At 48.4% G+C, this 17818-nt stretch overlaps 2 protein-coding genes across 2 annotated transcripts; one reads left to right on the forward strand and one right to left on the reverse strand.

Annotated features, from left to right (window-relative positions):
• The first annotated feature begins 3649 nt into the window (after positions 1 to 3649).
• LOC121062537 (olfactory receptor 49-like) lies at positions 3650 to 4610 on the forward strand. The gene is given in 2 exon segments (XM_040542582.1): positions 3650 to 4275; positions 4277 to 4610. Coding segments are annotated over 2 exon segments (960 nt in total).
• A 3108-nt stretch (positions 4611 to 7718) lies between these two features.
• On the reverse strand, positions 7719 to 8806 carry LOC121062531 (olfactory receptor 14A16-like). The gene has a single exon (XM_040542579.1). It carries the CDS (start codon positions 8709 to 8711, stop codon positions 7719 to 7721), a length of 993 nt encoding a protein of 330 aa, XP_040398513.1. The 5' UTR covers positions 8712 to 8806.
• Between the last annotated feature and the right edge of the window lie 9012 nt (positions 8807 to 17818).

A 17818-nucleotide genomic window follows, 5' to 3' on the forward strand; every position in this document is an offset into this window, starting at 1 on the left:
GAATGGAGAAAGAAATTCCCCTCTCCTACTGCCACCCATCAAAGCAAGAGGATAAAACTCAAAACACAGATACCTTCCCTTGAAGAATCCCTTCCTCTGACCTTTGTCTTGAAGATTCCCCTCTGAAATGCCCTGGGTGTGCTGTGAGCAGCCTGAAACAACCAACAGCCTTTGGACAGCAGGAGGACACTGCAGAGTTATGAGGTGACTCACAGACCTACAGATCTTTTTCAATGTAATGGTCTAGGAACTTCAGTTCCTTCTACAAACCTGACAACTCTGTTAATCTCCATGCTTGTCTGTCAGGGCAAGGAAAGCGAAAGCAGAGACTCCAGAGAGTGCCTTCCCTACAGGTAGCCTCTGCCCTGGTCTTCCCTGTCAAGAACCTACCCCAGAGATGTCCTGGGGGTGCTGTGGAGCTGTGACCAGCCTACCCTAGGCAATAGCATCTGGGCACCAGCAGGACCCTGCCCTGCCATGCCAGGGGGGCTCCTTCCTCCCACAGCTTCTCCCCACAGCTCCCTGTGCAGTTCCCCGGGCAGACTGAGTGCTGAGCCTGGCAGGTGGCAGAGGCCCTGCCCCGGCACACAGCCTCTAGGGCACAGCAGGGACCCTGCTCTGCACCACAGCCCTGGACACCCCTGCCTGCACCCCGGCTGCACAGCCTGCAGCTGGCCCCAGGAGAAGGAACCCTCAAGTCCTGTCCTTCTGACAGCTTTGGCAGGTAATCATTTATCCAGGTAATACCACCGTACTCCACACTAGAGAAGCCAGGACAGACACTGTGACATGTCCTATCAGCCATGGGATATGGCAGATTTAGAAGACTCCTGGGGGACACTCATCTACTGTACCCTTCTGCCAGAGACTTACCCTGTTCAGGGCTGGGAAGATTTCTCCCGCAGTGAGCTCTCAGCAGCCCCCCTCCACACTGCCTTTAACATCTCCCTCCCTTCTCTCAGCCGCCCTTGTCCCCTGCAGGCAGTGCCCCCAGCCCTGCTGCGCTGTGCAGAGGAGCTGCTCCTGGGCAGAGCTGTCTCTCTGCAGCGCTGCCCGCTTGCCAGGCACTCCCCTTGGGCCCAGGAGCCCAGCCCAGCTCAGCAGCAGGGAGAGCTCTTGACAAGTCCCTGGGCCTCCAGGGGAATCAACTTTGAAATAGGCTGAAGTAGTCACTAGTGTTCCTTCCCTCCACTGGGGAAGGAAACTTTTCCAGCACCGTTGTCCTGTTTTTAGGCAGGACACCCATGCAATACAGGGAGGGATCTTGCTTTTCCCTGCTGAGGGAAGGGTTTCAGCTGAGTCAACCAAGGCATCTCTTTATTTCTTTGCAGTCCAGAAGCTAGAAAGGGGCTCAGCTCCCTCCATGCCCCACACAAATCCTCAGGAGTTGGGATTACAGAATCACAGAAGCACAGAATTGTAGGGGTTGGATGGGACCTCAAGAGATCATCAGGTCCAACCCCCCTGCCAAAGCAGGTTCCCTAGAGCAGGTTGTCCAGGTAGGTGTGCAGACAGGCCTTGAGTATCTCCAAAGAAGGAGACTCAACAACCTCCCTGGGCATTCTGTTCCAGTGCTCCGCCACCCTCACCATGAAGTTCTTTCGCATGTTGGTGCGGAACTTCCTGTGATCAGTTTTTTGACCATTGCCCCTTGTCCTATCCCCACAAACCACTGAAAAGAGGTTGGCCAAATCCCTCTGTCTCCCACACTTGAGATATTTGTAAATATTGATAAGACCCCCTCTCAGTCTTCTCCTCCCAAGGCTGAACAAACCCAGCTCTCTCAGTCTTTCCTCATTGGGAAGATGCTCCAGGCCCCGTATCATCTTTGTTGCCCTCCGCTGTACTCTTTCCAGAAGTTCCCGTCTTGTACTGGGGAGCCCAGAACTGGACACAGTACTCCAGGTGAGGCCTGACCAGGGCAGAGTAGAGGGGGAGGATTACCTCCCTTGACCTGCTGGCCACGCTCCTTTTCATGCACGCCAGGATCCCATTGGCCTTCTTGGCCACCAGGGCACACTGCTGGCTCATGGCCAACCTGTTGTCCACCAGGACCCGCAGGTCCTTCTCCACAGAGCTCCCCTCCAGCAGGTCGTCCCCCAGCCTCTACTGATACGTGCAGTTGTTCCTTCCCAGGTGCAGGACTCTACACTTGCTCTTGTTAAACCTCATTTGGTTACTTCCTGTCCATCTCTCCAGCCTGTCCAGGTCTCACTGAATGGCAGCGCAGCCTTCTGGCGTGTCGGCCACTCCTCCCAGCTTTGTATCATCAGCATACTTGCTGAGGGTGGACACTATTCCCTCATCATGGTCATCGATGGATTCCTCTTGCCTTGGTTCAGGTAGGCACAAACCAGGCAGCAGGAAGTCAGCTGCTTATGTCATCTTCCAGCACATTGAATGGAGACGAAGGCCAGGAGGGAGCTGTTCAGATGCAGACTCCTGGTGACATTGGAGATGCCAGATTGACATTTGATTGACAATCGAGGTGCCAAATTTTTCTGGGTCATAAACAGGTATGATCTCAGGAAACTGCTAAGCAACTGTAGTCATTGCTTAATAGCAAAGAAAAAAAAAGCTGGATGTATCTAACCTCTCAAGACTTTATTTCTCCCAGATCCATTTAGATATGGGATGCTATGTGAAAGAAAGGTGAGGAATCACTTCCAGATGCTCTTTTCTCTCTCTGCATTGACAGTACGTAAGTTAAATTGCTCAACCTGAAGGACATGACTTTTAGACAGCTGAAATATCAACCTACACAGTAGTACTTAGCACTTTGGTTTTTCTAGGCGCTTCCTATTTGTACAACGAGGACTGTCCTTAAGCTTTGAAGATGACAAGACTTTTCCACCTCTCAGAAAAGTAATGCATTTAGGTGAGGATGTTTGATAGTAAGAGGAAAGAGCAACTGTTTGGAAACAACTTCATTTCAGTGTAGAATGAGGTCAGATGTGACTGTGTGACAGATCTGTTTCCAAAGACCTGGTGGGACCATAATGAATTTTGGCCTTAATTTAGAGTACTAAAGAAGGCAAGCTACACTTGGGCCCCATTTACCCTCTTTCCTAAAGATACAAGGGAAGGTGATATGGAAGAAAGAAGGGCATTACAAAAGCAATACTTGATATTTTCCTATTTTGAAATCAACTTTGGATTCCCCAGCTGTTGCTAGTCCAAAAAGGGAAGTACTGAAGAGGAGACAGAATAACTTTCAATGTACATATTTGAATCAATGGTTTAGCATCTATGTAATAGAAAGTATTTGTGCAGGAGATAAGATTTCCTTTTGAAACATTGGTGTGATGGATGCTTGCAATTATTCTGAGTGAAAGTGGACTTTCCCAGGGATGGGGTGCAATCGCTAACAGCCCCTTGTTAGCCCTGTGTTCTTGAGAAAGAATCGTTTGTGGCTGATGGACAAAGTTGGAAAGAAGACAAGAAATTCTCTGAGGACCCTTCCTGATATGTAAAACAGAAAAGTCAGGGTGTGAGGAAGGTCCAAAGGAATCTTTCTCTCTCTCTGTTTTATAGGAAGCTTGCAAGCAAGGAAAGAGAGAAGGAAGGAGATAGCCGTCTGTCCAGACCATGAAATTATTCTACTTGTTTTGTCATGTTCATGCCTCAGCAGGATGAATGGAAATTGTGCATGGGAGCAGGCAATGGAACTGTCATTTCTGAATTCATTCTTGTGGGCTTTTCGGGGCTCGATCAAAGGCTACAGCTATATCCCTTTTTGGTCCTTCTACTCATGTACCTGACAACAGTGATGGGGAATGCAGCCATCATTTTCCTGGTGTGTGTGGATAACGGCCTGCAAACCCCCATGTACTTTTTCATTGGCAATCTCGCATTTCTGGAAATCTGGTTTACGTCCTCCACAAGCACCAAATTGTTGGTGATTCTGAGCTCCGGCAGGAGAACAATCTCAGTAGGTGGCTACTTTGCCCAGTCCTCTTTCTATTTTGCCCTGGGTGCTGCAGAGTTCATGCTCCTTGTTGTCATGTCCTTTGACCGTTACATTGCCATCTGCCAGCCTTTGCGCTATGTTGCCATCATGAAGCATTGGCTCTGCATCCACCTGGTTGCTGCTGTTTGGGTCATGGGCTTCACATTCTTGAGTTACCACCTGGTGCTGCTCTCAAAGCTCACTTTCTTACTTTCTGTGGTTCAAAAAGATCCAGATTTTTTTTGTTGTTTTTGTTTTTGTGACAACTCTTCCTTATTCCAACTGTCCTGCTCTGATGCCAGCCTTTGGAAAATAGACTTGGTTCTTGTTGTTTATCATGCTGTCTTCCTTGTGTTTAACTCTGGCATCTTACACGTGTATCTTCTGTATTCTACGCATGCCAGCAGCCTCTGAGAGGAAAAAAGCTTTTGCTACATGCTCTTCCCATCTCACCACCTTGGCCATTGCCTGTGGAAGCTGCATTGCTCTTTACGCACGCTCCTCAGGACATGTTTCTTTGGAGACCAACAGCATTGTAGCTTTGCTGAACACTGTGCTGTACCCATTCTTAAACCCATTCATCTACAGTCTTAGAAACAAGTCTGTGATGCTGGGCCTGAAAGAAGCCATGGCCCATGCAACAGCACAGCTTTTCCCCTAATCTTGATGCATTTCTGAAGAGCAATTTGAGTTCTCTGCTGTTGTATTTTATATAATACCACCTCCATATTATATGACCTCCACATGCAGATGCCTCCAGAGATTTATGTTCTTGATGGATTGTGTTAGGCTGTTTGATAAGAAGGACATCTGCACACAAAATGAAGGCCCAGGCAAGCGATGGCAGGGCCCATCTCCATGAGCCCAGAAGAGCACAAAGCACAATGGCAGGTGGGAACCCAATTCACAGGCTCCTGCAGAGCCAAGATCTTGTCCCAGCTCCTTCCAGGACTGCTTTGCCCTGGACCATCACCCCAGGATCCAGGCAGGAAACCCATCAAGGTGAGTCAATGGGAGCAGCTCTCTGCATCATCATTTGGACTACGGGGATTGCTGCCAAAGGCTGTAGGACACATGGTGGTTTTACATGGGGGTGAGTGCAGCAACTGGACTAGAACCAGGGGGTCAGAGGGCCTATGTGTCATTCGTGTCAGCAACAGGAGAGGGACAGGAGTTTGTGGACTTAGTAGACTTAAGTGTGTGTGTGTGTGTGTGTGTGTCTGTGTGTGTGTGTCTGTGTGTGTAAAAGTGCAGTGGTCTGTGCCAGCAGCTGGAGTGGTGCTGAAGCCATGGCGGCTCACGTCTAGGTGCCCTCAAGTGGGGAGAATGGGAGCCAGGGATTTGTCCTGGGCAGGCTGAGTGTATGAGCCCAGCTGCTGTAGGGATCTACCTTGCATACACACACACTCATGCACACACACACAAAACCACTCCAAAGGTATAATAAGCTAGATCTCCTGTACAGTCCCTTTGACCTTATTTTATTTTATTATTTATTTTATTTTATTTTATTTTATTTTATTTTATTTTATTTTATTTTATTAATAGAAAAACTGGTTTTCAGAAGGATTTGGATCATTTTCTGAAAAGCTTCTGCTGTGACACCCCACACAATAATGTCACCAACGTATTACAGGTGTTCAGGAGCTTCCCCCTTTTCAGTGCAGTCAGGATCAGTCTGTAACAAATGGTAGGACTTTGTTTCCACACCTGGGCAGCTTTAATACTGACCAGCTGTCTTGGAACCCCCTTCCTTCCAGGGCCCTAACCCATGGAATTCTTCCAAGTAAATCCCTGAAGAGGCCAAAGTTTGCTCTCCTGAAGTCCAGGCTCACAAGCCTACTTTTTGCCCTGCTTCCTCCTCACAAGATCCTGAGCTCCACCATATTATGGTCACTGCAGCCAGGGCTGCCCCCACCCTCACATCTCCAACTAGTCCTTCCTCATTCGTTATTACAAGGTCCAGCAGCACACCTCTCCTTGTTGGCTTCTCCACCACCTGTGTCAAAAAGTTGTCATCAATGCACTGCAGGAACCTCCTGGACTGTTTGTGCCTAGCTGTGTGGTCTTCCCAGCAGATATCGGGGTGGTTGAAGTCCCCCATGAGAACCAGGGCTTGTGACTGAGAGGCCACTTCCAGCTGTCTGAAGAGGCTTCATCTACCTCCTCTTCCTGAACAGGAGGCCTGTAGCAAACACCCACACCACTGTCAGCCATGGCAGCCTGCCCTTTAGTCCTTACCCAAAAGCTCTCAACTCACTCCTCATCCACCCCTGGGCAGAGCTTCATGCAGTCCAGTTGCTCTCTCACATAAAGAGCAACTGCACCACCTTCCTGGCCGGTCTTTTCTAACAAGCATGTAGCCTTCCATGACAGCATTCCAGTCATGCGAGCTGTCCCCAGGTACTGGGACAGAAGTTCCTGCAGCCATTCCATTCCTGCAGCCCCTGCCCATGCTGCCCACAGCCCCCGAGCTGGCGGTGCTGCTCTGCAGAGCGAGGAGGCTGTGGTGCGCGGGGCCATGGGGCACTCTGCAGGGCCGTGCTGGTCAGGCTGGAAAGGCAGAGCCAGCTCGTGGGGGGCACTGCTACTGAATGGCTCCCACACAAGTGGTTCTTTAGCCATGGAGGGTGCGCACAGATAGCCTGCCTTCTTCAGAGTCAGAGACTCATGGAATAACCCTAACTGGAAATGATGCACAAAGATCATTGGGACATTTCCAATGTTGCGAGACATTTTGAGGTGGTTCACTCGATCCAGCCTATGAACTTTCACCAGAGTTGTAACAACTAATTCAACAGATTGCTTTCCCTATGCCTGCTGTGTTCCCTGGAGTTGCAGAGCTCTCCTTTCCCTGTTCCCACACAGCTTTAGCACTTAATCTCTGGGTCACTTTAACACCTTGGACATGCTCAGACTCTGTTGGCTCCATGCCCTGCTTACTTCCTGGCACACACTGTCCCTGACAGTACCCTGGGCTCTCCTGGGAGCTCCTGCTTCTCTCCAGAAAGACACCTGCCTGCCATCAGCCCTGTTACATGCTGCGGATACAGGCAGGTGAAGTCAATATCTTTATGGGTGCTGGGCACCAACAGGCAACAATGGAATTTGCCTTCCCTTCCTAAAAGGTGATCCTGGGACTCTGATCTCATTTGCCTGAGCCCACAAAGAAAAAAGAAAAGCAAGGAGCCTCCTTTGAGTCTATTCCTTTGCAACATCCATGAGAGCAACTCTGGGAGAAGAGCTGAGCCTTCAGGCACTGCCCTCAGCAGATCCCCTTTTATGCTGGAGATGGTGGTACGGAGCAAGCTGTGTTAGAGAAGTGACTCTGGCCTGTCCCTGCCTGTGGACACAGGACTGCCCCACAGCAGCACAGTGAGCAAGTGACAAGAGCAATCAGTCCTCACAGCAACACAAGGGCTCTGAAGGAGAACATGGGAAGTGAAATGGAGAGCAGCTCGGGAAAGACCAAGCCCTGGGGCTCCCTGGCAGTGCTGCTGTGCCAGGACTCTTCTCCCCTCCACCTCTGCACACAGCAAAGTGCCCCTGCAGATCCATCACAGGTCTCTGAGGAAGGATCTCAGGCAAGCTAATCCCTTCAGGGTCCTTTTTCATTTAAATACAGAGTCTGGGTCCTTGTTTACACCAAGCATGCAAATGTTGATACAGAAATAGAGGAGGATAAAAAATGACATTTCTTTTTGGACAATAATTTCACAAGTAATGCAAAGCAAAACTAAAAATACTGACAAACTAACAACCAAACAAATCAATATCTGGGTCTCTTATGGTTAAATTGTGAGTGATATGCAGGAGAAGAAAGGCAGTTTATTGCTTCTGAAATACATTCAGTCATGAGGTTCCACACTGCGTCCTTCAGTTCCTGGTTCTTCATGCTGTAGATGAGGGGGTTCACTGCTGGAGGCACCACTGAGTACAGAACTGCCAGCAAGTGATTCAGGGATGAGGTGGACATGAAAGGGGGCTTCAGATAGGCAAAAAAGGCAGTGCTGCTGGACAGGAATACCATGGCCAGGTGAGGGAGGCACGTGGAAAAGGCTTTGTGCCGGCCCTGCTCCAAGGGGATCCTTAGCACAGCCCTGAAGATCTGCACATAGGACACCACAAGGAAAACAAAACATGCAAGAAGTAAATATGCTGTAACCACAATAAGCCCAACTTCTCTGAGGTAGGCATCTGAGCAGGAGAGCTTGAGAATCTGGGGAATTTCACAGAAGAACTGGTCCAGGGCATTGCCTTGGCAGAGGGGGAGGGAAAAGGTATTGGCAGTGTGCAGCATGGCACTGAGAAAGCCACTGCCCCAGGCAGCTGCTGCCATGGTGATGCAAGTTCTGCTGGCCATTATTGTCCCGTAGTGCAGGGGTTTGCAGATGGCAACGTAGCGGTCATAAGCCATGATGGTGAGAAGGAAAAACTCTGCTGTGACAAAGACAGCAAAGAAAAAGACCTGGGTAGCCCAACCTTTGTAGGAAATGGCTCTGGTGTCCCAGAGGGAATTGGCCATGTCTTTGGGAACAGTGGTGGTAATAGTGCCCAGGTCGAGGAGGGCAAGGTTGAGGAGGAAGAAGTACATGGGGGTGTGGAGGCGGTGGTCGCAGGCTACAGCTGTGAGGATGAGGCCGTTGCCCAGGAGGGCAGCCAGGTAAATGCCCAGGAAGAGCCTGAAGTGCAGAAGCTGCAGCTTGGGTGTGTCTGCGAATGTTAGGAGGAGGAACTCTGTGGGGAAGCTCCTGTTGGACATTTGCAGCCTCAGGGCATAGTTACCTGTCCATGGAGGAAAAGAAAGAGGCAAGTTAGAGAGACTTCTCTGAGCAAATCTTATATCATATTTCACCAAATCCTTCTCAACAAGACTCACAGCCTCTTCCCGTAAGACATGCTCCTGCCTTGAGCTATCAGTTTTGCTTCAGAAGGGCATGCAGGCACCAGGCAGATCCTCTGTGGGCTCAGCAGGAGTCAGTACTGCTTTAGAGTATCTGGTGAAGAGCACCGGGGACACATCTCAGCTGCTCACTGTCCAGAGGCATCTCCCTGTTTGCAGGTGCTGAGCATGATGCCCAACAGTCCCACAAGAAACAATGTTGGTACTGTCTCTAGTCTGAGGGCTGTGAAGGGGAATTAGGAGGTTCCTCACAGACCTACAGATATCTTTCAGTGTAATGCTCTGTGAGTCCCTTCTACAAACCTGACAACTCCATTGTCATCCCCCTAACTGCCCTTCATGATAAGAAGGTGAACGGTGGGACTGTAGAGAGTGCCTTCCCTTCATGTAACCCCTGCCTTGGTCTTCCCTGTCAAGAATCTCACCCAAAAATGCCCTGGAGGTGCTGTGGAGCTTTGAGCAGCTTGCCCAATGCAGCAGCCTCCGGGCAGCAGCAGGACCCTGCCCTTCTGGGAGGGTTGCCACAGTGCCCTGTGATGGTTTTACTCAGGTGGGCAGCTGAGTTCTGCCACAACCACTGTCTCACTCCCCTACCTCAAAGGGAAAGGGTGAGAAAATTGTTTTGGAGAATTAGAAAGCAGGTATTCTTTATTAACAGTGCTAGGTATATGTCAGAAAATTCCACCAAACATGTACATCTAAGCAAGGCAATGAGTACATATTTATGGTATGGTGATATACATATTGATGCAATTTCCAAGAAAGGTCAGGATTTATGCTAATGGCTTCTCAGAACTAATTATCATACTGTCCCTCCTACTTTCACATGCACAGTACCCTCTGGTGGTTGCACTTTGAGGTCTTTCTGATGAAGGCTCGTAATATTCTTCACCTTGGATTTTTCTCCTTTCCATTTTTGCGCATTCTCTGTCATTGTTTACAGCTTCTGCAGTTTTGCTTTTTTACAAACTCAGCTAATTTAATTGTTTAAGTTCTTCTTTGGGCACTGTGTTCCTTCTTCAGCCGCAATTTTGTGGCTAGAGCCAAGACTTACCAGGCAAGGCCTGATACAACAATTTAGCAATTTTAGCAATCCCTTCAGTTTACTATGTTACATATTTTGTGGCTTATACTTTTTGTTTCAGTCCCCCCTTTTCTATACCCTGTGCAAGTTCTTTTGCTCTTAGTTCAGAACTTTTCTTTTCTACAAGTTCTCTATCCTCATTTAAATTATACCATTTCTATCAAGAGATTTAGTAAAATGTCTGCCAGTTTCTACTCAGTGTCTAATCTTATTTCTTTTCCATTCCTCATAGTTCAGGGTTGTCCACTAAACTATACCACAAACTACATTGTAACAATGAACAAGTAAGCAATATCAACAATCCCAGTATTAGAAATGCTGCAAACAGTTGCCTTAGCCAAGCAAAGTTTGGAAGCTGGGGAGTTAACTTTTTCCACACTTCTTTGAAACCCCAAGAGGTATCATACTGGGTTACTAAATGCAATGTTATAATTTGGTTCATCATTGTGTGTAAATCTTCTTTAATCCTTTAATCCTGATCTACATACGAACATCAACTACTATTAATCACTGTACACATACCTTCTTCCTTGGTGAATTTCTTTGCAACATTTCATAACCTTGATATTTGTTAGTTGTCAGGCAGGCTCACCCATATTTGCATTACTAGACTAACAATTGTACTTTTAAGGCATCCTAAAAAGCAACAAAATACAATAATTACAAACAAGATTATAACCGTGCCTTGCGAAAGCGAGGTGAACCATGTGGAGAGAGAATCCAAGTTTTCGTAATATTATCGGTCCACTAGTTGTCATTGGATTCTCCCTCTTGCCCAGTCAGTTCTTTACACCATTTACTTCACCTATATATTCCCATTTTCCATACTGGGGCTCTTCCCATTGAAATGGAATTTGGTAGCACTATGGGGTGAGAGGTTTGGTAACATTACATTTACTAGGGTTTATTGTTCCTTTCTCAACCACACAGTTAAGGGAATAATTCCCTTCTAGGCCAGTCCACTTCAAAGAAATGATGTGCCTGAGTACATGAGTGGACAGCAGCAGCAATGTGACTTGGTTGTGTCTATCTGAGGAGCTGAAAGGTCAGCAGGAAGGCCACATGGCTTGGAAGATTGTGGTGAGATTCCTTCTGTCTGGTCAACTGAAGGCCACAGGAAGGCTGATGTGTGTGGATGCTTTTGTCAAAGGTGGTTTCAGAGATAATGGGACTTTTCTTTGACATGGAAAAGTAAATGCAAGTGAAAACCTGCTTCAAATTGGGGCTTGGGTGCTGGAAACAGGGCATAAGAGGTAGAATATGTCACTGAAAGTGTATCACAGAATCACAGAATCATCTAGGTTGGAAGAGACCTCCAAGATCATCTACTCCAACCTCTGACCTAACACTAACAAGTCCTCTACTAAACCATAGTGTAGTTCTGTAGTGTCAGACGTCACCTGGAAAGAATCTATTATCAGTCTGTAAGTTTGAGTTTCAGGGCACAGCTGGAGAGGGTACTGGTATCAGTGAAAGTACGGAAATGCCAAGGTGAGAGTAGGGTGGGAAAACAAGATGGGTTTTTGCAGCCTGCAGCGAAACAGCAGGCTGTGGACAGCACAGGACAGCTGGTGGTAGAGATGGACAAGGGCACTGGCAAGGCTAGACTTCGCCAAGAAAACCAAGGTCTTGTCCACTTGCCTAAGACAGGTCTCTGCCACCAAGGCCTAGGAGGAGACACGTTGTCCTCATAGCAATGGGGCTTTATACCCTCTTTACACTTCCTGAGGAAGGCCAGGAGATGTAACACCACTGTCTTTCACTTGGCACTGCATACCACGCATCCCACTGCCCGAGAAAGAGCCCAGAACTGCCTGTTAGGGACAGGAGCTCTCTGCCCAGAGCTGGCAGCGGGGCTTGGCCTTTCTGCTTGATGAAACAAAGCCAGGATTTTCTCAGAGCCACCTGCACAGTGCCTTGGCCTACCTGTAATCATGGCCTCCAGTCATGGCTCTAAGGAGTCCATCGGGCTTTGTCAGTAATGGCCCTCAGAGGGACCAATCAGTGTCTTAAAGAACTTTGTGGTTTTGCTTCTGACTTTAGCTTTCTGAGAGGTTTCATCAGTCTCCTCTCAGGAGATGAAGTTCACAGACCTGGTACAAACTCCTCCTTGGGGCTTATTAGCATACAGAAAGCCCTGAGTTTCTCTTAAGGAGGTCTGGACAGGTAGGAGAAGCCTGACCCTGTATGGTCATCCTTGCTTCTCACCTCCCAACCATATCATTTCTCTCATTGATCCCCTAGGACTTGCATCACTTCTCCTGACATCAGACTTCTCCACTGAAGTCTGCACTTGCACCTTGTAGCTCCTTTGCACCAACTCCCTCCTGCTTTCCTTAGAGAATAGGCTGCACACAGGTAGAGAAGGATGATTCTTAATTGCAAGCAAACTAAAGTAAAGTATGATAAAGCTCAATAATCAATAAAGCACATTCCTTAAGTGCGTACTAGGTCCAGGTTGTATCCAATGAAGCTCACCTCCCACAAAGTATAATCATATTACTTTTTTTTCAGTCAATAGATATGAAAGGTTATATAAAACTAATTTTTAGGAGTTGCCTAAAAATATTGTTAGCCTACATAAACCAAGGGAAATCTTTGAACTCCCTGAAGCTTAAAGCAGCAACTAGATCGTAGAATCATAGAATCAAAGAATGAAAGAAACTTGGAATAATTTGGGCTGGAACAAGACTCTAAGATCATCTAGTTTCATCCCTCTGCCATGGGCAGGGGCATCTCTCACTACATCAGGTTGCTCAAAGCCCCTTCCAACCCGATTTTGAACACTTCCAATGTTGGGGCACCCACAACTTCTCTGGGAAACCTGTTCTAATGTCTCACCTGTCTCTCTAATGTCTCTCTAACTCTCATCGTAAAAAGTTTCTTCCTTACATCCAATCAGCCTTTCTTTCCCATTTAAGTACTAAAAGGCAGCAATAAGGCCTCCCTGGTCCCTTCTCTTTCCAGGTTAAAAACTCCAACTCTCTCAGCTTTTCTTTGCATGGGAACTATTTCAGCCCTCTGATCATTTTCATGGCTTTCCTCTGGAGCAACTCTAACAAGTGTCTTTCTTGCACTGGGGATCCCAGAACTGGATGCAGCTCTGTTGGTGGGGTCTCACTAAGACAGAGACAAGGAAAGGAATCACCTCACTCAGCTTGCTAGGCTCTCCTTTTTTCATGAAGCCCAGGATACAGTTGGCTTTCTGGGCTGCAAGTGCACACTGCCAGCTGACAGCCAAATCTTCATCCTTTGGGATACACTAGTACAAGTTCTTCTCAGCATCAGAACCAGTGCCACAAAGAAGGCACAAAGGGTGTTAGTCATTAGAGACTCCTCTCTGAGAGGCACTGAGGCTCCCATTTGCCATCCAGACAATCTCTCCAGAGAGGTTTGCTGCCTGTCTGTGGCTCATACTCATGACATTATGAAGAGGGTACCAAGTCTGATGAGTACAAAAGACTATCACCCCTTTGTACTTTTTCACATAGGATCAAAGAATGCTGCAACAAGGAGACTCCAAATATCAAAAAGAACTTTATGTCCTTTGGAAAGATGCTGAAAGGATCGGGAACGCAAGTAGTGTCCTCCTCTGTCCTCCCAGTTGGTGACTGGGACCCAAGAAGAAGAAGATGAATGGACAAAATGAATGATTGGCTGCAGAGTTGATGCCATACCCAAGGTTTTGTGTTCTGTGATCTTGAACGCACTTTTGAGTATCCGGGCATGCTCACACCGGATGGGGTGCAGCTTACCAGTTGCGGCAAGAGTGTTCTGGGCAGTAAGCTGGCTGGGCTTATCAGGAGGGCTTTAAACTAGATGCAGTGCGGGAAGGGGATGCACCTGTGAGTGAAGAAACACTTTGCTGCATACCTCACCTTCCCAGGTGACCCCATGCAAAAGGTGCATGATGCTATGGAACTGGATGGACAAGAAAATGACAATGTAGATCATGGTCCAACCACACTGGGGGAGTTTCCCTAGGCAAGTTGACCTATGCCCTGCATCACAACAATCCCCACCAAGAAAAAAAGAAGTCTAAAGGGAACAGAGGGCCCAATTTGTCATCCAGACATGACCAATAATGAAGTCTGCTGTCTCCCTGGGGCACGGGTAAGAGATGTCGCTCAGAAAGTCACTTGCCTGGTACACCTCTCTGTTTATTACCCTTTATTGGTTTTTCAAGTTAGCAGTGATGAGATGGCAAAGAGAAGCCCAAGAGTGATCAAAAGGTGATTTTAGGGCTTTGGGGTGATCAGGTGCACAGGTACTGTTTTAATCCATCCTTCCAGCAGCAGGGATCACTATTGAAAGAAACAGGCGAACCCAGATGATCAATATGTGGCTCCGAGCCTGGCGCCACTGACACAGTTTCAGGTTTCTTGATCATGGGAAGGTCTACCTGACACCGAGCCTACTGACTCCTGATGGGGAGCACCTTTCCATGAGCAGGGAAAGGATTTTTGCCCAGGAGTTAGCAGGGCTGATTGATGGGTCTTTAAACTAGATTTGAAAGGGGAAAGGGACAAAACCAGGCACACCAGAGATAAGCTATAGGACTGCGCGCCAATTTTGAGAAACTGCATGCTGGGGAGGCCCTTCAGTCTGCACCATGAGGGGCAGAGCTTAATGAAAGACATCTCAAGTGTTTCCATACATACACACACAGCATGAGAGAGAAGCATTTCAGCTCCCTGAAATGCTTGTATACTAATGAGCATAATATGGGAAACAAACAGGAAGAATTGGAGATCTGCATGTCTATGCAAGTCTATGATCTCACTGCAATCACAGAGACATGGTGGGATAGCTCACATGACTGGAATGCTGTCATGGAAGGCTACATGCTTGTTAGAAAAGACCGGCCAGGAAGGTGGTGCAGTTGCTCTTTATGTGAGAGAGCAACTGGAATGCATGAAGCTCTGCCCAGGGGTGGATGAGGAGTGAGTTGAGAGCTTTTGGGTAAGGACTAAAGGGCAGGCTGCCATGGCTGACAGTGGTGTGGGTGTTTGCTACAGGCCTCCTGTTCAGGAAGAGGAGGTAGATGAAGCCTCTTCAGACAGCTGGAAGTGGCCTCTCAGTCACAAGCCCTGGTTCTCATGGGGGACTTCAACCACCCCGATATCTGCTGGGAAGACCACACAGCTAGGCACAAACAGTCCAGGAGGTTCCTGCAGTGCATTGATGACAACTTTTTGACACAGGTGGTGGAGAAGCCAACAAGGAGAGGTGTGCTGCTGGACCTTGTAATAACGAATGAGGAAGGACTAGTTGGAGATGTGAGGGTGGGGGCAGCCCTGGCTGCAGTGACCATAATATGGTGGAGCTCAGGATCTTGTGAGGAGGAAGCAGGGCAAAAAGTAGGCTTGTGAGCCTGGACTTCAGGAGAGCAAACTTTGGCCTCTTCAGGGATTTACTTGGAAGAATTCCATGGGTTAGAGCCCTGGAAGGAAGGGGGTTCCAAGACAGCTGGTCAGTATTCAAGTATCACTTCCTCCAAGGTCAAGATGGGTGCATCCCTATGAGCAAGCATGGGGCAGGAGGCCTACATGGATGAGCAGGGAGCTCCTGGCAAAGCTCAGACAGAAGAAAAAAGTTTACAGGAAAAAGGGACAGGCCACTTGGGAGGAATATAGGGACACTGTCAGAGTATGCAGGGATGCGACAAGGAAGGCCGAGACCCATTTGGAATTATATCTGACAAGGAACGTCAAAGTCAACAAGAAGGGCTTTTTCAAATACATTAGTAGAAAAGGGAAGACTGGAGAAAATGTTGGCCCACTGCTGAATAGGGCGGTTGCCCTGGTGACAAAGTATATGGAGAAGGCAGAGTTGGTGAATGCCTTTTTTCTTACAGCATTTACTGTTAAGATAAGTCCTCAGGAATCTCAGACCCTGGAGACAAGAGAGGAAATCCAGAGAAAGGAGGACTTTCCCTTGGTCGAAGAGGATTGGGTCAGAGATCAGCTAAGCAAACTTGGCATCCTGTAGTGAGCTTACGTGGCAAGGTTTTAGTAGTGGGGGGCCATAGGGGTGGCTTCTGTGAGAAGAATCGAGAAGCTGCCCCATGTTAGGTAAGGGCCCTGCCGCTGGCCAGAGCTGGGCCAATAAACAATGTAGTTTGCACCTCTGTGAGAGCAGATTTAAGAAAGAAAGAAAGAAACAAACACTACTTGGGAACAGCAGCTGTGAGACAGAGGAGTGAGAAACAGCTTTGCAGACACCAAGGTCAGTGAAGAAGGAGGGGGAGGAGATTCTCTGGGTGCTGGAGCTGAAGTTCCCCTGAAGCCCATGGAGAGGACCATGGTGAAGCTGGTTGTCCTCCTGCAATTCATGGTGTACCAGGGCAGAGCAGGTTTCTGCTTTGAAGCCCATGGATGGGGGCCTGGTAGAGCAGGTGGACCTTCTCTGAAGGAGGCTGTAGCCTGTGGAGGACTCCCACTGGAGCAGATTCTGGGCTGGAGCTGTGGCCCGTGGAGAGGAGCCCATGCAGGAGCAGGTGACCTGGCAGGAGCTGCTGCCTGTGGGGGACCCAGGTTGGAGCAGTGCACTCCTGATGGATGGACCCCCTGGTATGGACCCATATATGGAGCAGTTCTTGAAGAGCTGCTGCCATTGGGAAGCCCATGCAGGAACAGTTCGGGAAGGACGGCATCCTGTGGGAGGGACCCCGCGTTGGAGCAGGGGAAGAGAGCAACCGAGAAGGAGCACTGGAGACAAAGTGCTATAGACTGACCGCAACCCCCATTCCCTGTTCCCCTGTGCCACACAGGGGAGAACGTGGCAGAGGGCAGATGGGGGGGAGGTGTTTTTGGTTTCTGTCCTTTGTTTCTCACTTCCCTAGCTTGTTAGTAATAGGCAATAAATTTTACCATCTCCCTACTCTGAGTCTATTTTGCCTGTCACAATAATTGTTGATTTCCCTGTCCTTATCTCAACCCTTGAGCCATTTGCATCATATTTTCTCCCCCTTTCCCTTTGAGGAGGGGGGAGTGAAGGAGTGGTTTTGGTAGAGCTTGGCTGCCTTCCTGAGTAAAACCACCACACATACAGAAATCCATGCGCCCCTATGCAATGCACCCATGAGTGCTGAGGGCTGCACAATGTTATTGCTAGGCCACTCTCCATCGTCTTTGAAAGGCTGTGGAGAACAAGAGAGGTGCCTGAGGACTGGAAGGAAGCCAATGTCACTCCAGTCTTCAAAAATGGCAAGAAGGAGGACCCAGGAAAACACAGGCTAGTCAGCCTCACCTCCATCCCTGGAAAGGTGATGGAGCAGCTCATACTGGAGGTCATCTCCAAGAATGTGGAGGATAAAAAGGTGATCAGGAGTAGTCAGCACAGATTCAAGAAGTGGAAATCATACTTAACCAATCTGATAGCCTTTGAGAGGGCTTCGAACTAGGTATGAAGGGGGGAAATAAGGCTTGATAAAGATGAGCCTGGGGGATCGGTCCTAGGGTTGGGGGTGAGGGCAATGGCGTAACTGAAGTGCATGTACACTGTCCTGGTTTCAGCTAGAATAAAGTTATTTTTCCTCCTAGTAGCTGGTATGGTGCTGTGTTTTGGATTTAGGATGAGAATAATGTTGATAACACACTGATGTTTTAATTGTTGCAGAGCAGTGCTTACACTAAGCCAAAGACTTTTCAGCTTCTCGCTCTGTCCTGCCAGCGGGCAGGCTGGGGGTGCAGCAGGATCCGGGAGGGGACAGACCCAGGACAGCTGACCCAAACTGGCCAAAGGGGTATTCTATACCATTTGATATCATGCTGAACAATTAACATGGGGGGGCTGGCTGGAGTGGGGGGACTGGCTGCTCAGGAATAGGCTGGGCATCAGTCAGCTGGTGGTGAGCAGTTGCATTGTGAATCACTTGTTT

Source organism: Cygnus olor, chromosome 31 (genome assembly GCF_009769625.2).
Source record: "Cygnus olor isolate bCygOlo1 chromosome 31, bCygOlo1.pri.v2, whole genome shotgun sequence".
NCBI classification, from domain to species: domain Eukaryota; kingdom Metazoa; phylum Chordata; class Aves; order Anseriformes; family Anatidae; genus Cygnus; species Cygnus olor.

Bases quoted from the DNA above. Each gene is read 5' to 3' on its own strand.
- LOC121062531 (XM_040542579.1), bottom strand. From the start codon at position 8,711: ATGTCCAACAGGAGCTTCCCCACAGAGTTCCTCCTCCTAACATTCGCA.